The sequence below is a fragment of the Anomaloglossus baeobatrachus genome, chromosome 1 (assembly GCF_048569485.1).
Source record: "Anomaloglossus baeobatrachus isolate aAnoBae1 chromosome 1, aAnoBae1.hap1, whole genome shotgun sequence".
Classification (NCBI taxonomy): Eukaryota; Metazoa; Chordata; class Amphibia; order Anura; family Aromobatidae; genus Anomaloglossus; species Anomaloglossus baeobatrachus.
The window spans coordinates 868455867-868479091 of record NC_134353.1 but is presented as its reverse complement, the minus strand read 5'-3'; the positions used below and the strand labels follow the sequence as shown (position 1 = coordinate 868479091).

Here is a 23225-nt window from a genome sequence, read left to right as displayed (position 1 = left end):
ATAGAGTTCTGAGGAAAATGGACACGTTCCAATGTATGATGGAGGTAGAGCAGATTTAGTCACAGAAGGTTGGCAATTTAAAAAGCCAATCGCACAAGGAAAAAAAATAAAAAAGTGTTCCTGTTTTATATGCATATCTGGGAATATTTAAGCCGCTCCCCCATCCAAGTTTCCCCAAAAATATTGAATCACTTTCGGTAATCCTTGTGATGGTGGGCTATGGGGGAGGTGTATCTTGCTGTACAGATTCCTATTTCAAGCTGGGTTCATTGTCTTATTTGAACTACTTCTGTGTACATTTCTATTGTTGTAGGTAATCACCCCCTAAAATGCAAGGTTATATCCTCTTGAGGCACTTCCATCCCTGGGAGTAGGGGGAGGTGGGCCTAGAGTACTACTAGTGTAAACTCTGCTTACCTGGGAGATTCAGTCAGAGTGAGCTGAAACTTGAAGAGAGCAGGAGCCCCAGCCTGGGTGGCTGTGGACACGGACGGAGCTAGGCCTGTGTGGCGTCCAGTGGATTGTGTGGGATTTCTGGGACTCTGAAAAGGACTATTACGTTGTGATCTGGCACTTTGGATTATCGGGAGGTGCCCCCGAATCTGTTTTATTTGGACTTGTCGTGTGCTGTTCCTGTATTCCTGTTAGTAAACCTGTTGGATCATCCTCGGCCTGTTGTCTCTCTTTGCTCTGATGTACACCCCGTCACAAACTGGTTGGCAGCGCTGGGATCAGAGCAGAAAGAATGGAGGACAACGGCCCATTAACATCTGGAATCAGAACCTCAGAGTACAAGAACTGGACTGTGGTGAGCCTACAAACAATGGCCCGTGAATTAGGAGTCGGTTACAAAGGACTTTCTAAGGAGCAACTAATTGAGGCATTGGAAAACGCTTGCCTGCAAGATGGCACCGAGGAAGGATTTCCACAGCAAGGGGAGGAAAGACGGGAGCTGGAGGTAAATACCCAAAAAAGTCAATGGATTGTGTGGTATGAGGAGGAAATGGCACTGCTTGGAGATGAGGCCACCATAGAAGATAAGAGGGAGGCCATGCGTGGAGCTAAAGAGAAGGAGCGCAGGATGGAGGATATGGCATTGCTGGATAAGCAGCTCGCTGTGGAAGCAGCTAGAGGCTCCAGACAGACTGTAACCCCAGCACCCACCATGAGGGAACTTCCCAGGGTGTCCCGCAAAGACTTTAAGCCGTTTAATGAGGCTGCAGGCGACATTGAGGGCTTCTTCCAGGACTTTGAGCATCAGTGTCGATTAATGGAAGTCCCGGACAGGGAGCGTGTCCGGCATCTGGTTGGGCTCCTAGAGGGGGGAGCTGCTGAAGCCTATAGAGCTATGGACCCTCGGTGGAACTGTGAGTATGCGGATATTAAACAGACTATTCTAGAACATTATGCTGTGACCCCAGACACTTACAGGACTCAGTTCCGTGCTTTAGCCTGTGATGGGGAAGTGTCTTTTAAGATATATGCTCATAGACTCAAACAAATATGTAATCGCTGGCTGGAGGCAGAGGAGGCCTTATCTTGGGAGACCTTCCTGCAGGTCATCCTAAAAGAACAATTCTTTGCCCAGTGCCCCGCTGAGATCCGGGAATGGGTGCGTGAGAGAAAACCAGCGACAGTGGAGGAAGCTGCTGCTCTCGCTGATGAGGCTCTCACCATCAAGCCTCAGTGGAGGGTTCTGTTGGAGGATGGAGAGACGCCTAACAGCTCCACAACACCGGATGCCCCCAGTTATTCTGTCCCCATTGTTCCCCGTTCCTCTAAGCCACCACATGTTGATACCCGTGTTAATGTGCCTCCAGTTGCTTCTACTGCACTTTCTGGAATACGCCGGGGAGAGGAAGTAACAGAGCGCAGGTGTTATGTTTGTAGGCATCCCGGGCATTTGCAGGCCTCATGCCCAGCCAGGCCATGGAGGAATCATCCTCAAACCCCTACAGCACCTTCAGGTGGGAGCCGGCCTCCAAGTTCCCCTACCCCTTACCCAAGAGGACGCCTTGGATGGAGGGAGACCCAGCTCAGATGCTATCAATGTGGACAGCCAGGGCATCGGCAAGTCTCCTGCCCAGCTGTTCAAATGAGGACTGATCCTACACCCAATCGGATTGTTAATTATTTACAGCCCAGTGCCATGGAGGAAGATGTGGCACCGTTATGTGAGGACTGGCCTAGTGACTCAGCCCCCCATGTTGCACCACCAGGAGTTTACGGGGTGCGACCCGCAGTTATGACGACTTCTGCTCATCGAGGTAAGCACTTGCAGGAGGTTGTGCTGGATGGACAGAGACTTGTTGGATTTTGTGACTCGGGTGCTTTCCTCACACTGGCTGATCCCCGAGTGGTTCGGCCTGAGGCAATCCATAGAGGACCTGGGATTGTTATTGAACTGGCTGGTGGACAATGGAGGACTATTCCCACAGCCACTGTGGATCTGAACTTTGGTTTTGGGGTCAGGCAATGTGTGGTTGGGGTGATGGGTGGTCTTCCTGCAGACATTCTCCTAGGCAATGATGTGGGAGATATACAATGCCGATTTGTGGGTGCAGAAAGCAGAGTTTGAGTGAGGGAATACACAAAAGGAACCTTGTCCTTCCAACCCTATCGCTCTACAGGGGATTACCTACACCTTTTCCATCCAATACAAGTGTGGAAGCCAACACCAGAATGCTGATGGACTGTCCCAGCCAGAAGAACCATAGACTATTCACAGCTGAGCAACATGGACGTAAGTGAGATGGCCAGAGGTCTGTGTAGACCTCGTGGCATACTCACTTATTAAAAAGGGGGGACAGGTTGTGATGGTGGGCTATGGGGGAGGTGTATCTTGCTGTACAGATTCCTATTTCAAGCTGGGTTCATTGTCTTATTTGAACTACTTCTGTGTACATTTCTATTGTTGTAGGTAATCACCCCCTAAAATGCAAGGTTATATCCTCTTGAGGCACTTCCATCCCTGGGAGTAGGGGGAGGTGGGCCTAGAGTCCAACTAGTGTAAACTCTGCTTACCTGGGAGATTCAGTCAGAGTGAGCTGAAACTTGAAGAGAGCAGGAGCCCCAGCCTGGGTGGCTGTGGACACGGACGGAGCTAGGCCTGTGTGGCGTCCAGTGGATTGTGTGGGATTTCTGGGACTCTGAAAAGGACTATTACGTTGTGATCTGGCACTTTGGATTATCGGGAGGTGCCCCCGAATCTGTTTTATTTGGACTTGTCGTGTGCTGTTCCTGTATTCCTGTTAGTAAACCTGTTGGATCATCCTCGGCCTGTTGTCTCTCTTTGCTCTGATGTACACCCCGTCACAATCCTCCTGTCCCTTCCCATTCAGCTCATGAGTCCCAGGAATCCAGGGACAGTTTACAACTATATCTATGTATAAAACCTGCACTGATCTCCCGATTTCAGATCCCTCTCACAGTCTACGAATCTTGACATTCGCTGTTGATCAGACATACAGCCACCTTCTATGTACCCCTCCAAACAACAAGCTATAAATAGAGATAAGCAGACTCGCAGCTTCAGCCGGACTTTAGATAAGGCCGGAGTTACACTTGTGTATGACTCGTGCGAGTCTCGTATTGGTATCACCCGGCACGGCCTGATGCTCTCCGGACACGAGCGCCTCAGTTGCATGGAAACATATGCATCCGACCCACTGAGTGTGCGGCTGTGCCGGGTTATACTGATGAGAGACTCGTGCGAGTCAAATGCAAGTGGAACCGTACCCTAAAGTTCAGTTCTAGACCTAGATTTGACCTGAACCACAGTGGAAGTCATTGATTGGGCAGTTTGGCTCTCCGCCCACATACAGCCAGGCAAAAACAGAGCACTTCCAGAGGACAGAGGGCAGGGGTTTTTATTCCATGTTTTGGGGGGTTTTTTGGAACACCCTACATTGTTTTTACCCCCAGTGTGAGCCATTTAAACACTGCAAGCGTCTTGCACTGGAATGAACACCGAGAGTACCAGAGCACAGCGATAGTCAACAGAGTGGTCAGCATACGTAAAGCACCTGAATTCCGAATTTGCACACTGTTCTGGTTTTTTTTTTTTGGAACACCCTATATCCGCAAACACTTTTACTCCCAGTGAGAGCCGTTCAAACAGTGCAAGCAGCTCACACTGGGCCGAGCACGGAGCGTACCCGAGCACAGCGATGCTCGACAGAGTGGTCACCCGAATTCTGAACTCGGACACTAATTATTTCTTGTAAAGTCTGTGTTTGGTAAAAAAAACAGCGAACTTTACTCATCTATACTTATAAAGGAACAATCATGGTCTCAATTAATTAGAGACAAGTGGAATTCTATATTTTGTTTTCAACATAAAATGATACAAATAATTATTTCAGATAAGATCAATTCACAACTAAAAAAAAAAAAAGCTAAATATTTGCACAGTTACTCCAAATTTGTGTTCAATTTTTCATTCCACATTGTTGGTGGCCATAAAGAAATATCTTCAAAGTTCCTTTTCGATGCAGGATTTGCACCAATGGTCACATTGACTTGGAATCTTTTTTCATTTGTTTTACTGTTCGGCAGTTTAATAAAACATTAGAATAATAACCGGCAGTTGACATAAAATATATTATTGCGCCGTATAAATCAAATTGCTTCCTGAAGTTTACGTGACGGCTCTTTCAACATCCAGGCAGGAGGCTGAAACAACTTTGAGCAAAAAAATGTCTGCCAGGTGTTTAAAAAATGCCCTGACAAAACTGACGGCAATTATACACCAGTAACGCGCGGCCGTGGTGCAAACTATTCACCGTAATTACAACGCTCAAATTACTATGGGCCGAACAAAAAGACATGAAAATCCTGACGATACATGAAAGTGGCAGAGATTATTAACCACCGCGGAACATGGCAACCGGAATATTGGTCAATTAGAAACAAATGAAAAAAAAGAAAGTCTGGGACAAGTTAATTATCATGCCTGGAGTTTTCTGCCCTGGAGGAAATACTCATCTTAGCGCAGCCTTTGTTCTACCGGAGGAGTGTTCTCCACCGGCTGTATTCTCATTATCCTATCAGGAACATCTTTTAACAGCTGTTATCAATAAAACAGCCTGAAGCTATTGCAGAAAGTCAACCCACAAAGGTCAATGGAGCGGCACTTTTTATTTTTTTAAAGACCTAAAATTATCTGGTAGCAATAGAGGAAAACTTACATACTGTAGAAAATAATAAAAAAAAGCATAAGGAGCACCCAGGAAGCCAAAGGATCCACATACTAAAGTGGATTCAAACAGGAAAATTAAAGTAAATATTTAAGAATTACATCACTACCATGTTTCCTCAAAAAAAAGACAGGGTCTTATATTATTTTTTTTTTGCTTAGAAAGATGGGCTAGGGCTTATATTCAGGTAATGTCTTTTTTTTCCCCATAAAAAACAATTCAAATTTATTCTTGAAAAATAAACAAACATTTTATTTACATATAGTTATATTGAATTCTGGAACATCAATATAACTCTACAAACCCAGTGTGCAACACATGTATCATCTATCTATACACACACACACACACACACACACACACACACATACAGTCATATGAAATAGTTTTCCACCCCTATTAATGTTAACCTTTTTTCTTTATAACAATTTGGGTTTTTGGAGCAGCTATTTCAGTTTCATATATCTAATAACTGATGGACTGAGTAATATTTCTGGATTGAAATGAGGTTTATTGTACTAACAGAAAATGTGCAATCCGCATTTAAACAAAATTTAACTGGTGCAAAAGTATGGGCACCCTTATCAATTTCTTGATTTGAACACTCCTAACTACTTTTTACAGACTTACTAACGCACTAAATTGGTTTTGTAACCTCATTGAGCTCTGAACTTCATAGACAGATGTATCCAATCATGAGAAAAGGTATTTAAAGGTGGCCACTTGCAAGTTGTTCTCCTATTTGAATCTCCTATGAAGAGTGGCATCATGGGCTCCTCCAAACAACTCTCAAATGATCTGAAAACAAAGATTATTCAACATAGTTGTTCAGGGGAAGGATACAAAAAGTTGTCTCTGAGATTTAAACTGTCAGTTTCCACTGTGAGGAACATAGTAAGGAAATGGAAGAACACAGATACATTTCTTGTTAAGCCCAGAAGTGTCAGGCCAAGAAAAATATCAGAAAGGCAGAAAAGAAGAATGGTGAGAACAGTCAAGGACAATCCACAGACCACTTCCAAAGACCTGCAGCTTCATCTTGCTGCAGATGGTGTCAATGTGCATCGGTCAACAATACAGCGCACGTTGCACAAGGAAAAGCTGTATGGGAGAGTGATGCAAAAAAAGCCGTTTCTGCAAGAACGCCACAGTCGCCTGAGGTATGCAAAAGCGCATTTGGACAAGCCAGTTACATTTTGGACGAAGGTCCTGTGGACTGATGAAACAAAGATTGAGTTGTTTGGTCATACAAAAAGGCATTATGCATGGAGGCAAAAAAAACACGGCATTCCAAGAAAAGCACTTGCTACCCACAGTAAAATTTGGTGGAGGTTCCATCATGCTTTGGGGCTGTATGGCCAATGCCGGCACCGGGAATCTTGTTAAAGTTGAGGGTCGCATGGATTCAACTCAGTATCAGCAGATTCTTGACAATAATGTGCAAGAATCAGTGACGAAGTTGAAGTTACGCAGGGGATGGATATTTCAGCAAGACAATGATCCAAAACACCGCTCCAAATCTACTCAGGCATTCATGCAGAGGAACAATTACAATGTTCTGGAATGGCCATCCCAGTTCCCAGACCTGAATATCATTGAACCTCTGTGGGATGATGTGAAGCGGCTGTCCATGCTCGGCGACCATCAAACTTAACTGAACTGGAATTGTTTTGTAAACCGGAATGGTCAAATATACCTTCATCCAGGATCCAGGAACTCATTAAAAGCTACAGGAAGCGACTAGAGGCTGTTATTTTTGCAAAAGGAGGATCTACAAAATATGTCACTTTTATGTTGAGGTGCCCATACTTATGCACCTGTCAAATTTAGTTTAAATGCGGATTGCACATTTTCTGTTAGTACAATAAACCTCAGTTCAATTCAGAAATATTACTCAGTCCATCATTTATTAGATATATGAAACTGAAATAGCTGTTGCAAAAACCCAAATTGTTATAAAGAAAAAAGGTTAACATTAATAGGGGTGCCCAAACATTTTCATATGACTGTACATACATGCACAAAAACACCAGCCTGTCTCCTCTTTAACTTTAGACTCCAGCAATTAAGAGACCTTTGGTCACTTGATGTGATGTCACAAAGGTCTTTAAGCAGTCCTATCACTAGGATATAAACGCTGGGGCCTCTAGATTAAGGGCCCTGCGAAAATGCCCAGTTTGCGCTGCCTTCTCCCAAATGCCATTGCTGCATACCAGCCTGTCTGCTGTTCACTTCTTTTAGATTGCAATTTGGAGACATTAGATTACATCATGTCACATGACTGTTAAGTCATCAAAGGTCCTTAACAATCTTAACAATGGAATACAACTGCTAGGGCCCCTAAGAGAGTGGTGTCCCTCAGAAATTGAGCAGATTTACTCCCCTTAACACCGGCCCTTACTGTAACTTGGGCTTATTTTGGAAGTAGGGCTAGTATTTCAAGCATTCTCCAAAAATCCTATAAAATCATGCTAGGGCTTATTTTCAGAGGACTCCACCTGTGACCGCAAATTGAACCGTGACTGAAGTGAGCCACAGGTGGAGGACTCATCTGAGTGAGTCACCTCACAGTGGGCAGTCATGCTCTATGGCCGCTCACTGTGATTGGCAGATGTAGCAGTGCTGGAAGCGTTGTCGTGGGACCTCGTGTGGATTACGTCGGACCTGTAGAGATGTATGGGGGGTTAATAAAGTGGTGAGATAGGGTACTTTTTTGTCTTTTATTTCAAATAAAGGGGTGTTTTTGTTTATTTACTTTCAGTTACAGATTAGTGATGGGGTATCTCATAGACGAGTGCCATCAGTAATCTAGGACTTAGTGGCAGCTAGGGGCTGCTATTAACTCCTTATTACCCCCGATTGCCACCACACCAGGGTAATCGGGTCTAGCCTGGTAAAGTGCCGGACTGTTGCATCTAACGAATGCGGCAATTCTGGGAGGCTGCAGGCTGATATTTTTGGCTGGGGGGGCAGCCTAATAACCATAGGCCTACCCAGTCTGAAAATACCAGCCCCAGCTGTGGGGCTTTATCTTGGCTGGGTTTCAAAATTGAGGGGACAGCAAGCTGTTTTTTTTTAACATTTATTTTTTTTATGATATAGACCCATCCGACGGCGTTTGATTGTTTGCAGTCAGACAGCTGCCATTCAGCATGGGGTGAAGTGAATATGTATGAGCCTAATGAGCAGTTGGGAAGACGCATGAGAGGCTGTGGGAGCAGTGTGACAGCTGCCCCGGTGATCGGTGAGTATGAAGCGCTTGCTCCTACCCCTTTGCTCCGGACTCTGGTCCCCGTGGACTTTATATGGGGACCAGCATCTGGCCAAATACCGGGGATCTATCCCCCGCTGACCCAGAGTCAACTGGGGATTGATCTGCCAGTCCTCCGAAACGCAAGGACAAAACGCAAAAAGAATTGACATGCTGCTTCTTTTTTCTGCACTCAAAACTGCAGGAAAAAAAAGAAGCAACGTGCGTACATCCTTTCTGAATGCTCATAGACTTTGCTGGGGAAGGCAATGCACGCAGTTTTGGGCAACAAACTGCACCCAAAAACGCGTCAAAAAGCGCAGTATGTGCACAGGGCCTTACTGCAGCAAAACCGCTGTGTGAACACAGTCTTAAAAGTTTCATCAATTTTTGCGTATGCAAGTTAAGTATTCTTAAACCCTTACCTCCAAGGCCAATTTCTGTTTCAGTGTTGTTTTTTCCTCCCGGTTTTTCAAGAGCTTATTTTTTCTTATTTATTTTTCTGCCCATATAGACATATGAGGCTTGTTTTATTGTGGGATGATTTGTGCTTTTGAATTGAATGACACTATTCATTTTTCCACATTGTAAACTAGAAAGTATGGAGAAAATACGGAAAAGAACTCCCCTGAAATGTTGATTTTTTTTCTTTTAGTAATTGTTTCTACAGTGTGCATTGTGTGGTAAAAATAATCTGGCATCATAATGGTCAGTAGGATTACAGCGATACCAAACTTGCCTCCATTTTCAAGACTCCAAGAAAACATTTTAATTTTTTTGGTTGATGCAACAGTGTGAGGCCTTGTTTTTTGAAGGGCAAGATGACATTTTTATTAATACCACTTGGTACTGGATATGATTTTTTTATGGGTTCTTTTTGGTTTTGGTATTTTAAACTCTTTTTCTTTGTAGAGTTTATCCATTGGGCTAATTCACTTTTTGTTTTGAATCTGATTTGATCTTACTTATGGGTGTGAGGATACCACATGTTTGTTTTTTATATGTTTATTTTATATGGGGTAAATATGGGGGCTGATTCAATCTGTTTTTTTTTCCATTTATTTCAAATTTTTTATTTTATATTTTTTTTTGGTTATAGTCCCTTGAGGGGGTCTAATCTAATTAGCTGTACTATACACAGCAACAATTCTGTGTTGCTCTATTTAATAAGCATCATGGTCTCCTTTGAAATCTTGCCACAGGCAACAGATCTCCATCTGCCATTGCTTGTATGGATATTTGGCCCTTCCCAGCCTAAAAATAGCCCGCAGTCACCCCAGAATTGGTGCAGTACATTAGATGCAACAATTCTGGTCCTTGCTTGACTCTTCTCGATTGCCCTGGTGTGGTGGAAGTTGAGTAATATTTTTGGGGGTTGATGTCAGGTGGGTAAAGTTAGCTGGCATCAAGCCCAAGGGTTAGTAATGGAGAGGCATCTATCAGAAAAGCCCACTCCCATTACTACCCCAGCAATACAAAATAAAAAACACACAGGGAAAAAAAAAATAGTTTATTTGAAGAAAAATTCCCACACACTATCCCTCATTCACAAACTTATTATCAAAAATGTTGCCATAAAGCTGCTCCGTCATAGTGCACGTTCCCAGAATGCAGCTCGGGCATCTGTAATTAGCAGTAAAGTAAAGCTATTTACAGGCACCAGGTAGTGACGACAACTCTCAACAGCATAGCCGAGTCTCATTGAGTGCGGCCCAGCCTGATAATAAAAGCCCGCAGCTGTCTGCTTTACCTTTTTTGGTTATCAAAAATAAGGGAGACCCCACACCATTTTTTAAAATTATTTATTAGGTTAAACAAGGCTAAAAGCACCCTTTAGTGTCACATGAAAGGCAATAAAGGGAGCAAGTGTATAATATACAATGCACTGCAATAGCAATTAAACTCTGCCTAGATGCCTGCTCTAATCTAAGCTCTCCCTCATAAATCCTTAATCAACTCTCCCTGAACTGCGTCCAAAGGACACTGTACTGAGCATTGCGCCCCTGAGTCTCATATAAGACCCGATGATGCGATGCAACCGGACAATCACAGTAATGACAATACCCAACATGGCTACGGCATTACCACATGTTGATTAGTTGTCTAACAGGGGCGGGGACTTGAGCACCTGCGATACTTGATAGAGTATTGAGCAGTGGCAAGCATGCTCGATCCTCACTGGTACCAATAAATCCAGATACCAATAAAAGGACACAGCAATAGAGCTACATACAGTAAGATTCAAGGTACAAATAATCCATGATTCAGAATGTCTTAATAGCTGCATTTTATTAAAATATTTAAAAGGCATTGGGATGAGGACGAGATAATTGCAGCACATTTCAGAGTAAGTTCACAGTAGCTGCCACATGTCCGAATGACAAGGATGAAATTATGTTCCTCTCACAGAGTGAGATGACAGCAGTGCGAGCTTCACGGTGTAAAAGGCTTTTAAATATTACATGATCACTGTAGAATCTCTCATCACAAGATAAGGATATGATTCATGGATTTCCCATTGCCTGGAATAGACATACAAGTTCTACGCTAGGAAACACTGCCTTGATAAAAGGGCTATTCAATGGGTTCACAAATGCTAAATCTGAGAACTTTTTCCCATAATGTCCCCACCAACAGTTTGACTGTATATCTTGATCTTGTACAGAGCACAAAGACAGAACGACGATGAAAAATAATCAAGGGTCATTAATATTAACCTAGTGGGTGTCACGGTTGTCTCTCTGTTGTAGAGACTAGAGACAGGTTCTGGCCCAAAGTCTCTTTGCCTTGAGACTTTGCAAATTAAATGTATTCCTTTTTCTTTGGGGAGGAGAGGGTTAATGTCCGTATTCCTTGCCAGCAAGCATTCTCATTACCTTCCCAGGTGTTTACGGCTTGGACCACTCCCAGTCCTTACATATACCCCCTGCTCCCAAGCAGAGGGTGCTGGTTATTCTTACTTATTTGGATGCTTGGGCTGGAGGTGGAAGGAGCTTGTGGAGCCCACTCTGAAAGTTGCTGAGTAGGCTGCAGTCTTTGTGCTGACTGCAGCAGTTTGTTATGTTTCCTCCTGTCTGTCTTTCCTTCCCTTGATGTTTTATTAGTGCAGCAGTGGAGCTAGCGTCCCTCACCTGCCAGCTCACTAGCCATGGCTATTACAGGGTCTGCCAGGGTTTCAGGTATCCTGTTTGGCGACAGGTGCGGAACCTGTATAAGGACAGGCTAAAGTGTAGGATACAGCTGCATGTGAGTGAAGGAGGTGTCCCATCTTCCCCCTCACTAGTGCTAGGGCCCACCGTTATTAAAGTGTCCCTGGTGTACCCCTTGTGTTGTAGAATGTTGTGTCATGCGCCATTCTACCTATAGTCGCTACCGTGACAGTGGGTGTTCACCTAAAGGCACCCATGAATATTAGACTGCAGTTGGCTGAATCAACAGATACTGGTGGGATCAGCCTATGGTCAATTTTGATTGGGGCCTCCTCCCAACGTACCCCTGAAAGGTGATGCCTGCAGAGCCAACGATTCAGCCTTTTCAATTTCAGTTGGCCATCCTGTTGTTCTCCCCAGAGATTGACCATTGATGGAGGAGTCTGCCGTGAACTTGTTGATGGGGTTTAGAAGGCAAAGAGTGTTCACACCAAATCTTGATTTGATTTAGATTTCCCCTGTGTTTATTCACTTTGCATTTTTGCTCATTGATAAATAATAAACTTTAACACTTCAAATTTTTGAAAGCAGTCACACCTGCCTAAAATTTTTGCACAATCCATTATTATTATTTATTTATAAAGCACTATTGATTCCATGGTGCTGTACATGAGAAGGGGGTTACATACAGAATACATATATAAGTTACCGTAGACAGACTAGTACAGAGGGAAGAGGGCCCTGCCCTTGCGGGCTTACATTCTATAGGATTTTGGGGAGGAAACAGTAGGTGGGGGTGCAGGTTGGGCGGCAGCTCCGCACGGTGTCTATATTTTATAATAGAATGCCATAATACAAGTTTCATACATTTTATACCCCTCTATTATACCACATGACATTTTGCTGCATTTGTGAACAGAGCCTATAACACATCCTTCTGAGCTAGTGAACCTGATCCTAAAATGACCATTCTCTCACTTGTCGGTTACAGAACCTGATCCTAATCACTTTATTTTTCCAAACCAACTAAAATCATATTACCAATTAAAAGGAAACTTTATCTTAATGAAATAGGAACATCTGGAAACCATAAAGGAGGTGGGAAAGGATGTAGACACAGACACATTGCAGGAATACACCTAGGAAGTTGGCCTTTTGTGCTGCACTAATTATTGATGAGAACATCTATTCTTAATGCTGCGTAATAGAAATACATAAAGGTAGAAGTGACATAAAAATCACCAAGACGTAAATGCCAGTGCCATTCAAATTTAATAATGTTTGAAGTGAAGCCAGAAAATGTCAGCATTAATTATGGATGTCAATGTGGATTCGGGATGTTAATGTCTAGAGGATAATGTGACACTCACAAAGTAATAAGGTGCGAAAACGGGAGCGGATTTTCATTTTAGCAAAAAAAACAAACAATTTCCATGATGTCACTACAAATACCCCAGTGACATATTATGACATCACTGTCATCCAACTCAAAACAGCTTTCTCATGCGTAATGGTTTACAATGGGAGAAGGCAGATGGACAGGACTGGCCTCATGCTCCTCCATCAGCGGCCATTCTGTGGAGAGGAGAACTATGCAGTTTTTTAGGATGACTTTACTATTAGTAAAAGAGGAGAGCCTGCAATAAAATAACATCCAAACAAATTGGTTAAAATTAAGATACTGGAAATCCTTCTAAGACTATGTTCACAAGTTGCTTTTTTTGCTGCAGCCAAAAACTGATTGCTTGGCAGTAAAAAAGCTGCAGATGCCAGGCTTTCCTGCATTTTTTCTCCCTTCTTGTGTTTTTAAGGATCCCAAAGTTCAGCTTTGCTGCCACCTTGTAAGCAAAAGGCATCTGTGTGCTTAACACACCGGTAGGGCATAGAGTACTTATCACGTTGGCAGGGAATTGTTTACTATCACACGCTGTTAGGGCATTGAATACCTATCAGGTTGGTAGAGAATTTTTTTTGAAAGGAATACGGGTTATAATTTTTCTCTACATTCCTGTTCGGGGCTGCAGCTGACCACATCCAGTGTATGTGCGCAAATAGGAGTTGTGACTGGCACAACTCCATCAGGTGAGTGCAATCCTAGCACTGTCTCTCTCCAAAACCCATTACCAGGTAAGACCCTATTGCGCTTCTTTTTCCACAGGTTTCCATTTTATCAGGTTGGTAGGACACTGAATACTTAACATGTTGGTAGCACATTTAATACCCAACATGTTGGTAGGCATTGTTTAATATCACACACTGGCAGGGCATTGAACATCTACAATGTTGGTAGGGCATTTTTTTACTATTACATGTTGGTAGGGCATTGAATAGCAATCACGTTAGTAGGACATTGTTTACTATCACATGTTGGTAGGGCACTAAATACCTATCACATTGGTAGAACACTGAATACATAACACATTGGTAGGACATTTAATGCCTAACATGTTGGTAGGGCATTGTTTACTATTGCACACTGGTAGGGCATTGAACACCTACCACGTTGCTAAGGCACTGTTAACTATCAAACACTGGTAGGGCATTAAATGCCTATCACGTTGGGAGGATATTGAATACCTATCAAATTGGTAGGGCATTGTTTACCATCACACACTGGTAGGGCATTAAATATCTATCACGTTGGTAGGACATTGAATACCCATGAAATTGGTAGGGCATTGTTTACCATCACACACTGGTAGGGTATTGAATACCTATCACGTTGGTAGGACATTGAATACCTATGATGTGGAGCTTGTTTACTATCACACATTGGTAGGACATTGAATACATATCAAATTGGTAGGGCATTGTTTACCACCACAAACTGGTAGGGTATTGAATACCTATCACGTTGGTAGGACATTGAATACCTAACATATTGGTAGGGCATTGAATACCTATCATATTGGGAGGGCATTGTTTACTATCACACGCTAGTAGAATATTGTTCACTATCACACATTGGTAGGGCATTGTTTACTATCACACATTGGTAAAGCATTGAGTTGATCAGGTATTGTTTACTTTAACATAGCCCTAAATAAACTCTACTTGGAGTCAGGAGAAGACTGTATGGTTTAGATGTAGGAAAATCTCAAAAATAAATGGGTTTCACATCCTCCTGTACCTGTGTTTTTTTCCCCCAAAAACGTTGCAAAAACTTGCTTCAGTTACTCATTACTTTCTATGGGTGAAAAAAACATTGAAGGATTTAACATGCTGCAGTTTCAAAAACACACCAGTTTTCCAATTCAGTCAGGAAAAAAAACCTGTGTATATTTCTGAAATCTCATAGCTTTTGCTGGTACTGTAAAAAGCTGCTTTTAATTTGCATAAAAATTAATTAAAAATGAATTAAAAAAACATTGCCTTAACATGATCACAGCCTAGGCAATGAGTTTAGAGATGACAATTTCTTACCCCATATTTACATTGACGAGATGTTGCTCCATACTGAAAACGGCACTGCTCATCAGCATCGTAAACTTGACCAGGAGCCACTGCAGGGTACACAAAGTCACGTTTTGGAGGTTCGTTGTCAAGACATGTTCCCCGGCCTGAACTGGTTAACACAGAACAGAATTAGGACTGATACACTTGGGAAAACACTAATCATACTTTTAGTAACATGAAGCAATTAATTTTGGATTGGTTTCGGTACAACCATATGTAACCATATGTAACCACAACGGAGAATAAGTGCGGTTTAATGAAGAAGACCTTCATCCTGAAGCACTGGACCATACCATTCTCAGGATCTCACCAGGTTTACATGTATAGAACATAATCAAGGTGTCATTACTTTGGCATCTAATACTATAATCCATGTTTAGGTGTCTCGGACACTGAAAAAAATTCTGAGCTTGACATTTCATTTATAAATCTTCCCAGTCAGGCCCCGGTCCTACACTACTCCCATCTAAGTTGAGGCCGGTTGACACAAGGTGAGTTTTTAAAACTAGAGGACAGGACCATCTGGACTGGGGTACACCTGGTCGTGGTGGGATGGCTTCTAAGCATTTTTGATCAAAAACAGTGTGTACTAAGTACTTTATGTTATTTATATGTAATATTCCCATTTGCTTACACCACGGTATGTGCTCATCTTGTTTTTGTCTTAGGTTTAGTCTGTTAAATTTCCACTTTGTGAACATGCTCCTATCTGCCAAATGTATACTAACTTGTGTTCTGGCTCACTTCTTTTCTTTGGTTTTGTTGTAGTTTCACTTTGTATAAGCACAGCCATGTCCCCCCCGCCCCCCTTTTGAGCTTGGCATTTCATTTATATACTGTAGCTTCTCTTGGGCAGGTGTCTGAACTGTCGAGCCCAGGTCATGCTCTGTCCCCATCTACATTTAAGGTAAGCTAACACAAGGTGAGGTTTTAATAATAAAGGATAGGACCATCCGAACTGGGGTAGACCTGGCCATAGTGGGAAGGCTTATACTGAACGTTTTTTTGGTCAAAAACAGTGTTTATTAAGTGCCTTATCTAATTTACACTATTACTATTTGTTCACTGCAAGACATATGTTCATTTAGTTTCTAACTTTGATTTTGACCAAGAAAAATTGGCCATCCTTATTGAGATAAACTGCAAATTTTCAGTCAGAATGTGCTTGGTGGTAGATTTTCTTTTGCATTGGGATTAAAGTACTAAACTTATCATATGTGGTCTCCCATTTCAGAATCTCTTCATTTAGCAGATGGGATCATCAAGTTCACAGTGAGGCTCGAATGGGTTTGGAGGCTTAATCAATTTTCTATTGGAAGGACCCTTTTGTTTAGCACATGAGTTTTTCTTCACCCTTGTCGAAAGATCCTGAAATTGTATATACCCCTAATAAGATGTTTCTGGAATAAATATCTGATAATGTAGAATTGGGTCTCATGACAGACGTTTGTGTAACTCCCATTGAAGTGAATGGAGAGAACCTCCGCCCAGGCGTAGCCACCTTTCCATTTATTCTCCATCTGGATGTAATGGGTAACAGCCGCCTTACCAACTGGGTAGGGGTCATCTGACACAAATTAGTATGCATAGGAGGCCAATGGATGACCCAATGATTTAGTGCCTTTTCTGTATGACTTAATATACAAAGAATCACTCAGTAGAACAACTCACTGGACTCGAAAACATAAGAAGGATTTTTCTATTTACACCTTCGGCCTGGGACAGCTCACAGAGTCCCACGGCTTTCAGTATCATCTCTACGCTGATGATACACAGATCTACCTCTCTGGACCTGACATCACCTCCCTACTAACCAGAATCCCACTATGTCTGTCTGCTATTTCATCCTTTTTCTCTGCTCGATTCCTAAAATTGAACATGGACAAAACAGAATTCATGGTCTTTCTTCCTCTTCACTCAACTCCCCCACCTGACATATCCATCAATGTCAATGGCTGCTCACTTTCCCCAGTGCCACGTGCTCGCTGCCTGGGAGTAATCCTAGACTCTGATCTCTCTTTCAAGCCACACATTCAAGCCCTCTTCACCTCCTGCCGCCTCCAACTCAAAAATATTTCTTGGATTTGTACATTCCTTTCCCAAGAAGCTGCAAAAACCCTAGTACATGCCCTTATTATATCCCGCCTGGATTATTGCAACCTCCTGCTCTGTGGCCTCCCTTCTAACAGTCTACAATCTATTCTAAACTATGCTGCCCGGCTAATCCACCTGTCCCCACGCTACTCCCCCGACCTCTCCTCTCTGCCAATCCCTTCACTGGCTTCCCATTGCCCAACGCCTCCGGTTCAAAACCCTAACCATGACCTACAAAGCCATCCACAACCTGTCTCCTCCCTACATCTCTGACCTAGTCTCCCAGTACTCACCTGCACGTAACCTTCGATCCTTACAAGATCTCCTTCTCTACTCCCCTCTCATCTCCTCTTCCCACCATCGCATCCAAGATTTCTCCCGTGCCTCCCCCATACTCTGGAATGCTCTGCCTCAACACATCAGACTCTCGCCTACCTTGACAAGCTTCAAAAGGAACCTGAAGACCCACCTCTTCCGACAAGCCTACAACCTGCTGTAACCCTCAGTCTGATACAACGCCACACAATTAGCTCTACCCTAACCTACTGTATCCTCACCTATCCCCTGTAGACTGTGAGCCTTCGCGGACAGGGACCTCTATCCTCTTGTACCGGTCTGTGTCTTGTATTGTTTATGATGACTGTACTCGTCCCTATTATGTATACCCCTTTCAAATGTAAAGCGCCATGGAATTGATGGCGCTATAATAATAAATAATAATAATAATAATAAAATGAGTTATATGAAGTAATTTCTTATAAAAAAAATAAAAAAATAAAAAATGAAATGCCCCTTTAACAGTAAACCCCAACCTTTACATACCCCTTTAAATACAAAAAAACTGTCCCTTTTTGTCTACATATGTTGGAGGATATTTTGTTCTTACAATGTCTTTTGGAAAATTCAACAAAAAAAGGGGAATTTATAAAACAGAATTTATAAAACAACTTTAGCAAATTAAAAATAATTTTTTACATGACATTCTTGTTTGCTAGTTTGCTTCTCCTCCGTTCCAAAAAATCCCTCCAATAATACACCTAAGTTGGCACAAACTAAATGCCAAGTCAAGAACATTGCTGAATGGCGTCCAGAAGTTGTGGTATGTTTTCCTGTGCCATGTCATTTGTTTACTGCCAAAAAGGTGCTAGCTAGATACACATGTCTAGACTGGGGAACGTAGTCTCAACATGGACCACTAAGTCACTTGCTGGAACTAGATGCCAACCGTCTCTGCCCAAGTCTCTGCTTAAAATATTAATTACGACAAAAATCCCAAAACAAGATTTCGACTTTAGAATCTACTGAATCACAAAATACTTAGTTCATTCTTTGTTCTCAAATATGTTTCCACATAAACTTGCATTTTCTTTCTGATACCTCAACGTTTGCCAAAATAAATCTTAGAGAACAAGCTACTTTCAACATTTTAGGATCATCAGCCAGAAAATTAATCAAGCTTTGCCCTAGAACACAACTATATTTTTGGCATAATAATATTTTTTTTTGTAAAGACAGATTCCCCAGAACCGCATTAGCAATTACGGTATGTAGTGAAAAGACAGAAAGATCTGACTTTTCATCTTCATTGGAAATTTTAGTCTTCTCTACAGCTCTACGGGAAAATGAAACCGAAGGACCATGTGGTACGCTATCATGTAAGAAAGTTCATTTTAACTAGAGAGCTCAGAAAACAAAATAATCGACTTTTAAGGGGCATCTGTGATTAAAATTCTCCTGTTACAATCATATGATAATGTGATTCAGTTCATTTACTTTGTCATCCGTGTGAATTAAGTTTTTATTAAAGGGGCTATCTCATTTAAGCGTTATTTTTAACATGTTATCTCCTTTCTCGATTGGTGGCGGAGTCAGTGGCGAGTCCGCTAATCACAAAGTTATCACCTATGCCATAGTTATGTGAGAACGTGTAATGCTGGCCACTCTTGTCCTTTTGGCATATCTGTCCATATACAGACATAGAATTATAGAATGGTAAAGTTGGAAGGGACCTCAAGGGTCATCGGGTTCAATCCCCTGTGAGTGAAGGTTTTCCTAAATCATCCCAGCTATATGTTTATCCAGCTTCCACTTAAAGATTTCCATTGATGGCTCTCTCCCATGTTAGCCTGTTCTACTCTCCGACTACCCTCACTACCATAATTTTTTTTCTAATGTCTAATCTGAATCTCCTTCCTTTAAGTTTCATCCCATTGCTTCTTGTGCTTCCTTGAGTTAATGAGAATAGGGTAGTCCCCTCTGCACTGTTACTACCTTTCAGATATTTGTAGACCGCTCTTAAGTCTCCTCTCAGCCTTCTCTTTTACAAACTAAACATTCCTTGTTCTTTTAGCCGGTCTTCATATGACATGGTTTACAGACCTTCGATCATCTTGGTTGCTCTTCTCTGGACTTGCTCCAATATATCGATGACTTTCTTGAATTGGGGCGCCCAGAACTGTACACAGTATTCCGGGTGGGGTCTGACCAGGGCAGAGTATAGGGGAATAATTATCTCTTTTGATCTAGATTCAATGCTCATCTTGACACATCCCAAAATTTTGTTGGCCTTTTTTGCTGCAGCTCCACACTGTTGGCTAAAATTGACACTGGGATCAGCCTTACTTTGGCTGAACTTACTGATACAACAGGTTTGGCTTAGAATCCAAGGTGTATGAGGCCCCCCCCAAAGGATGATTGTCAGGGGGCATAAATGCTGGGCATTTGTTGCCAATGTATGTAAAGCGCTGTGGAATTAATAGCGCTATATAAATGAATAAAATTATTATTATTATTATTTCTAATTTTGTGGTCCTAATCCTTTTAGCAAAGATGTAAACTGTGACCAGAGACACCAGGCAGCAGGTCTCTTGTAGAGAGCGAAGCAAGGACTCCTGTGTGTAAGCGATATGGCCAAGATGGCCCCTGGCTGTAAGTTCGGCCAAACCATCTTTCGGACAACATTTATCTAACTTGTATGGGAAACTTTATAAGTGGGTCTCCCACTCAGGATTCCTCCTCCATGAGCCAGAATTGCTTCTGGTGCCCACTATCCGTCAAGACTGGCCATTGGTCTGAGTGGTGGCCGCAGACTATAACATTACCCTTATAGCATTTGGAAATACAGCCGTTATCTGGAGCTGTCAAAAGTGGAACTTCCTGATTGCCCAGGATCATTATTCTAAAAGGGGAGGTTTCTGATCAGAGAAAGGGATCTTTGCATTTCAGACATTTATGGCATATTCACTGGTGACATTCAGCTTTTTGGTTTTTGTGAGACCTGGAAATCCTCTTGTCTCTAAGAGACTGGACTCTTGCTTCATAGCTTACATATTTGAAAGAGATTCTTATGACGAAAATTAGAAACCGCTAATGTCCTGCAACTTTTTAGAGCTATTCTGTATCTGTTTCCATACATCTCACGGCTCATCTGTTTCCGTATCTACCACAAAAGTAAATGGAAGAAATAGTTAGTGCGGTCATCTCTCCTTCCACCGCACGAGGGGGATACCCATTCTGAGCATTTGTGTGGATCCCAAAGATTACTATAACATAAAATGACTAGGATAGGTATACATAACATCACAGAAAGAAGGCAGCCATATTTATCAACACCAACACACAATATCAGATGCACTGCAAGACACTACCGGCCCCAATGATTGCATCCCACAGTCCACTGGATATTAAGTCTAGATGTTGGTAAATATGACTGCCTTTTTGCGATTTTTTAAAAATTTGTAAGCTCGTAATACCCCTTTAACATACAAGTAATTAAAGGGTGACATTCTATAATAATCAAACTTTTCTATGAAATTCCAAAATATAACAGTTAAAAAAAATGTATAGAGAAAAGAAAACAGTACTCACTCTAGAAAGCTGGTGATGTATTCCCTGCTACATGCCGACCAGGAGAAAGGGTTTGTGTTTGACGTAATGTGAGCTGCCATTAACTTTGCTGCCTCGTGACCTTTGGTCCCACATGAGTTTCCAATTCCATCATGATTCATGCCAAAACTAGAACACGAGAAAGAAAACATGTAGAGATAAGCTGGTGTACTATATAAAATTATATGGCAATACCATATCGAAAGGGTCTCAACTACACCCCCAGATGCGGATTAGATCATGTTTTCATCCCTTTTAGGATGCTAGTACGCGTTGTGGCTGAGATGCGGTTACCACAAGTGGATTATGTCTAATCTTCTACTTGCTGTGGTCTCACAGGAAGTATAGGTGAAGCACGGCAATTAGACGTAATCCAGGTAAAGCTACCAGAGCTCGCCTGCAACATGTAGCAGCACCCACAGGCCAAACTCACACATCTGGAAAACATGGTCTGAGTATGGACCATAGTGTCAGGTCCAGACGCAGGTCTCCTGACCTGAACTCAACAGCCTCATATATGCCTGCAAGACTTAAGTTCAGATTAGGAGACCCACGGCCAGACTGGACTTAATGGTCTTTACTCGGACCAGGTTTCAGGGACATCTAAATTCGGCCTTAGACTGTAAGCACCGACAAATGGAGTCATTAGTCCTTAAGATGCGGCAGAACATGGAGTCGCCATGATTTCATACTACAAAACTGTACCACCATATGGTGCTGCTGAACATCACCATACTATGCCTATATGCTGTACCACAATCAATGGCTTTAGGTGACAATACCTCTGTAATATCACAGCCACTGTCTTTGTACAATTGTGTGCTTATGAGTTCATACTGAAGGATGCAAAAGGTACTGTATAGCCCCATACTGTACATCATTTTCAATAAGTACTGTATTATGTTATTGGCCCACCTCAAAGGTTGTATGGCGCTTCAATACAACTCATGAACAATAAGATTTTCTGCATATGCCCCTCATAACATTTGAGTAACTGGTTCCCAGATAAGAGACATCATGGATAAACACGGAGGGTGGATTAAGCTATAATTCATAAGGAACATGACAAGAACATAGTTTTGCCTCTATACAAGTCACTAGTGTGCCCACACTGAGAATATGGTGTACCAATATTAGGAGGGAACACATTTAAAGAGATTAAACAGCCATTCTGATATACATTTTCAAAGTAAGTACAGTACACTAGCCTCATCAAGTCTAAGAAGTCTCTTTGATAATGTATACTTTTAATATTTTATAATCTGGTGACAAATCCACTTAAAGCTTTCTAAGAGCAGGATGACCCATTCCGGATGAGTAATTTAGCACAGGAGAACTCTAAAAATGCTGGATCTTTATACCCTATTACTGAGTCAGAGAGTGAGCTTAAGAGAGGATCCATTGGTGGGCCAGTCCATCCTTGCTAGATAGTAAAGTTGGCCATATTCATCATAGCTGTTTGAAGAATGATTGTTCGGCTCGGCTGAGCTCACCTGGATTGTCTATGATGGAGCCGCAGTCAGACCCCTCTGGCATAGGCTTATCTCAGCACTGAAAAAAAGGATCAGCCATTAAAGGGGTATTCCCATCTCCAAAATTCTATCCCAATATGTAGTAGGTGTAATAATAATAATAATAATAATAGCAAATACCTCCAATTTGAAATGTAGTATAGTTCTCCTGATATAGCCATGTCTTTTACCTCATGTGCAGGGCATTGCAGATTAGGTATCTATGGTTATGACCACAAGCATTTAACTGTCACTATATGAGTGGTCGTAACCATGGATTCCTAATACTCCATTTCTATTTGGAGGTATTTGCTAATGTAATTACACCTACTACAGATTTGAAATACCTCTTTAAATTCAGCAGGTTGGATCTTTCTCTTTTCAGACTGCCAGGGTAGAGTTAGGATACCCACATACACATTAGATGGTGGACTGATCTTGGTGAAATCAGTAACTGACTTCTCGGGAGACCTGAGAAAGGGAAGAAGTTGGTCCCACTGAGTGACCAAAAAGGTAACCACATGACGATCAGGCCTACCTTAAAGCACACCAATCACCAGGATTTGCCTATATAATCTAAAGCTATTGCTATACTGGCACTATCAGGCTTCTATATATACCTTTAGTGGTCAGCTAGGATGTACGAGTTTTGAAACACCAACACGTAAAGTCTGTCAAATGA

At 42.2% G+C, this 23225-nt stretch overlaps 1 protein-coding gene across 1 annotated transcript in view; it reads right to left on the bottom strand.

Moving 5' to 3' along the window:
- The window catches only part of ADAMTS6 (ADAM metallopeptidase with thrombospondin type 1 motif 6), a 460987-nt gene that overhangs the window by 169525 nt on the left and 268237 nt on the right, over positions 1–23225 (bottom strand). The window contains exons 10-11 of the mRNA XM_075326191.1: positions 21015–21161; positions 15021–15162 (exon numbers count right to left, since the gene is read on the bottom strand). Coding sequence (XP_075182306.1) covers positions 15021–15162; positions 21015–21161 — 289 coding nt within the window. The remainder of the gene's footprint in view (positions 1–15020; positions 15163–21014; positions 21162–23225) is intronic.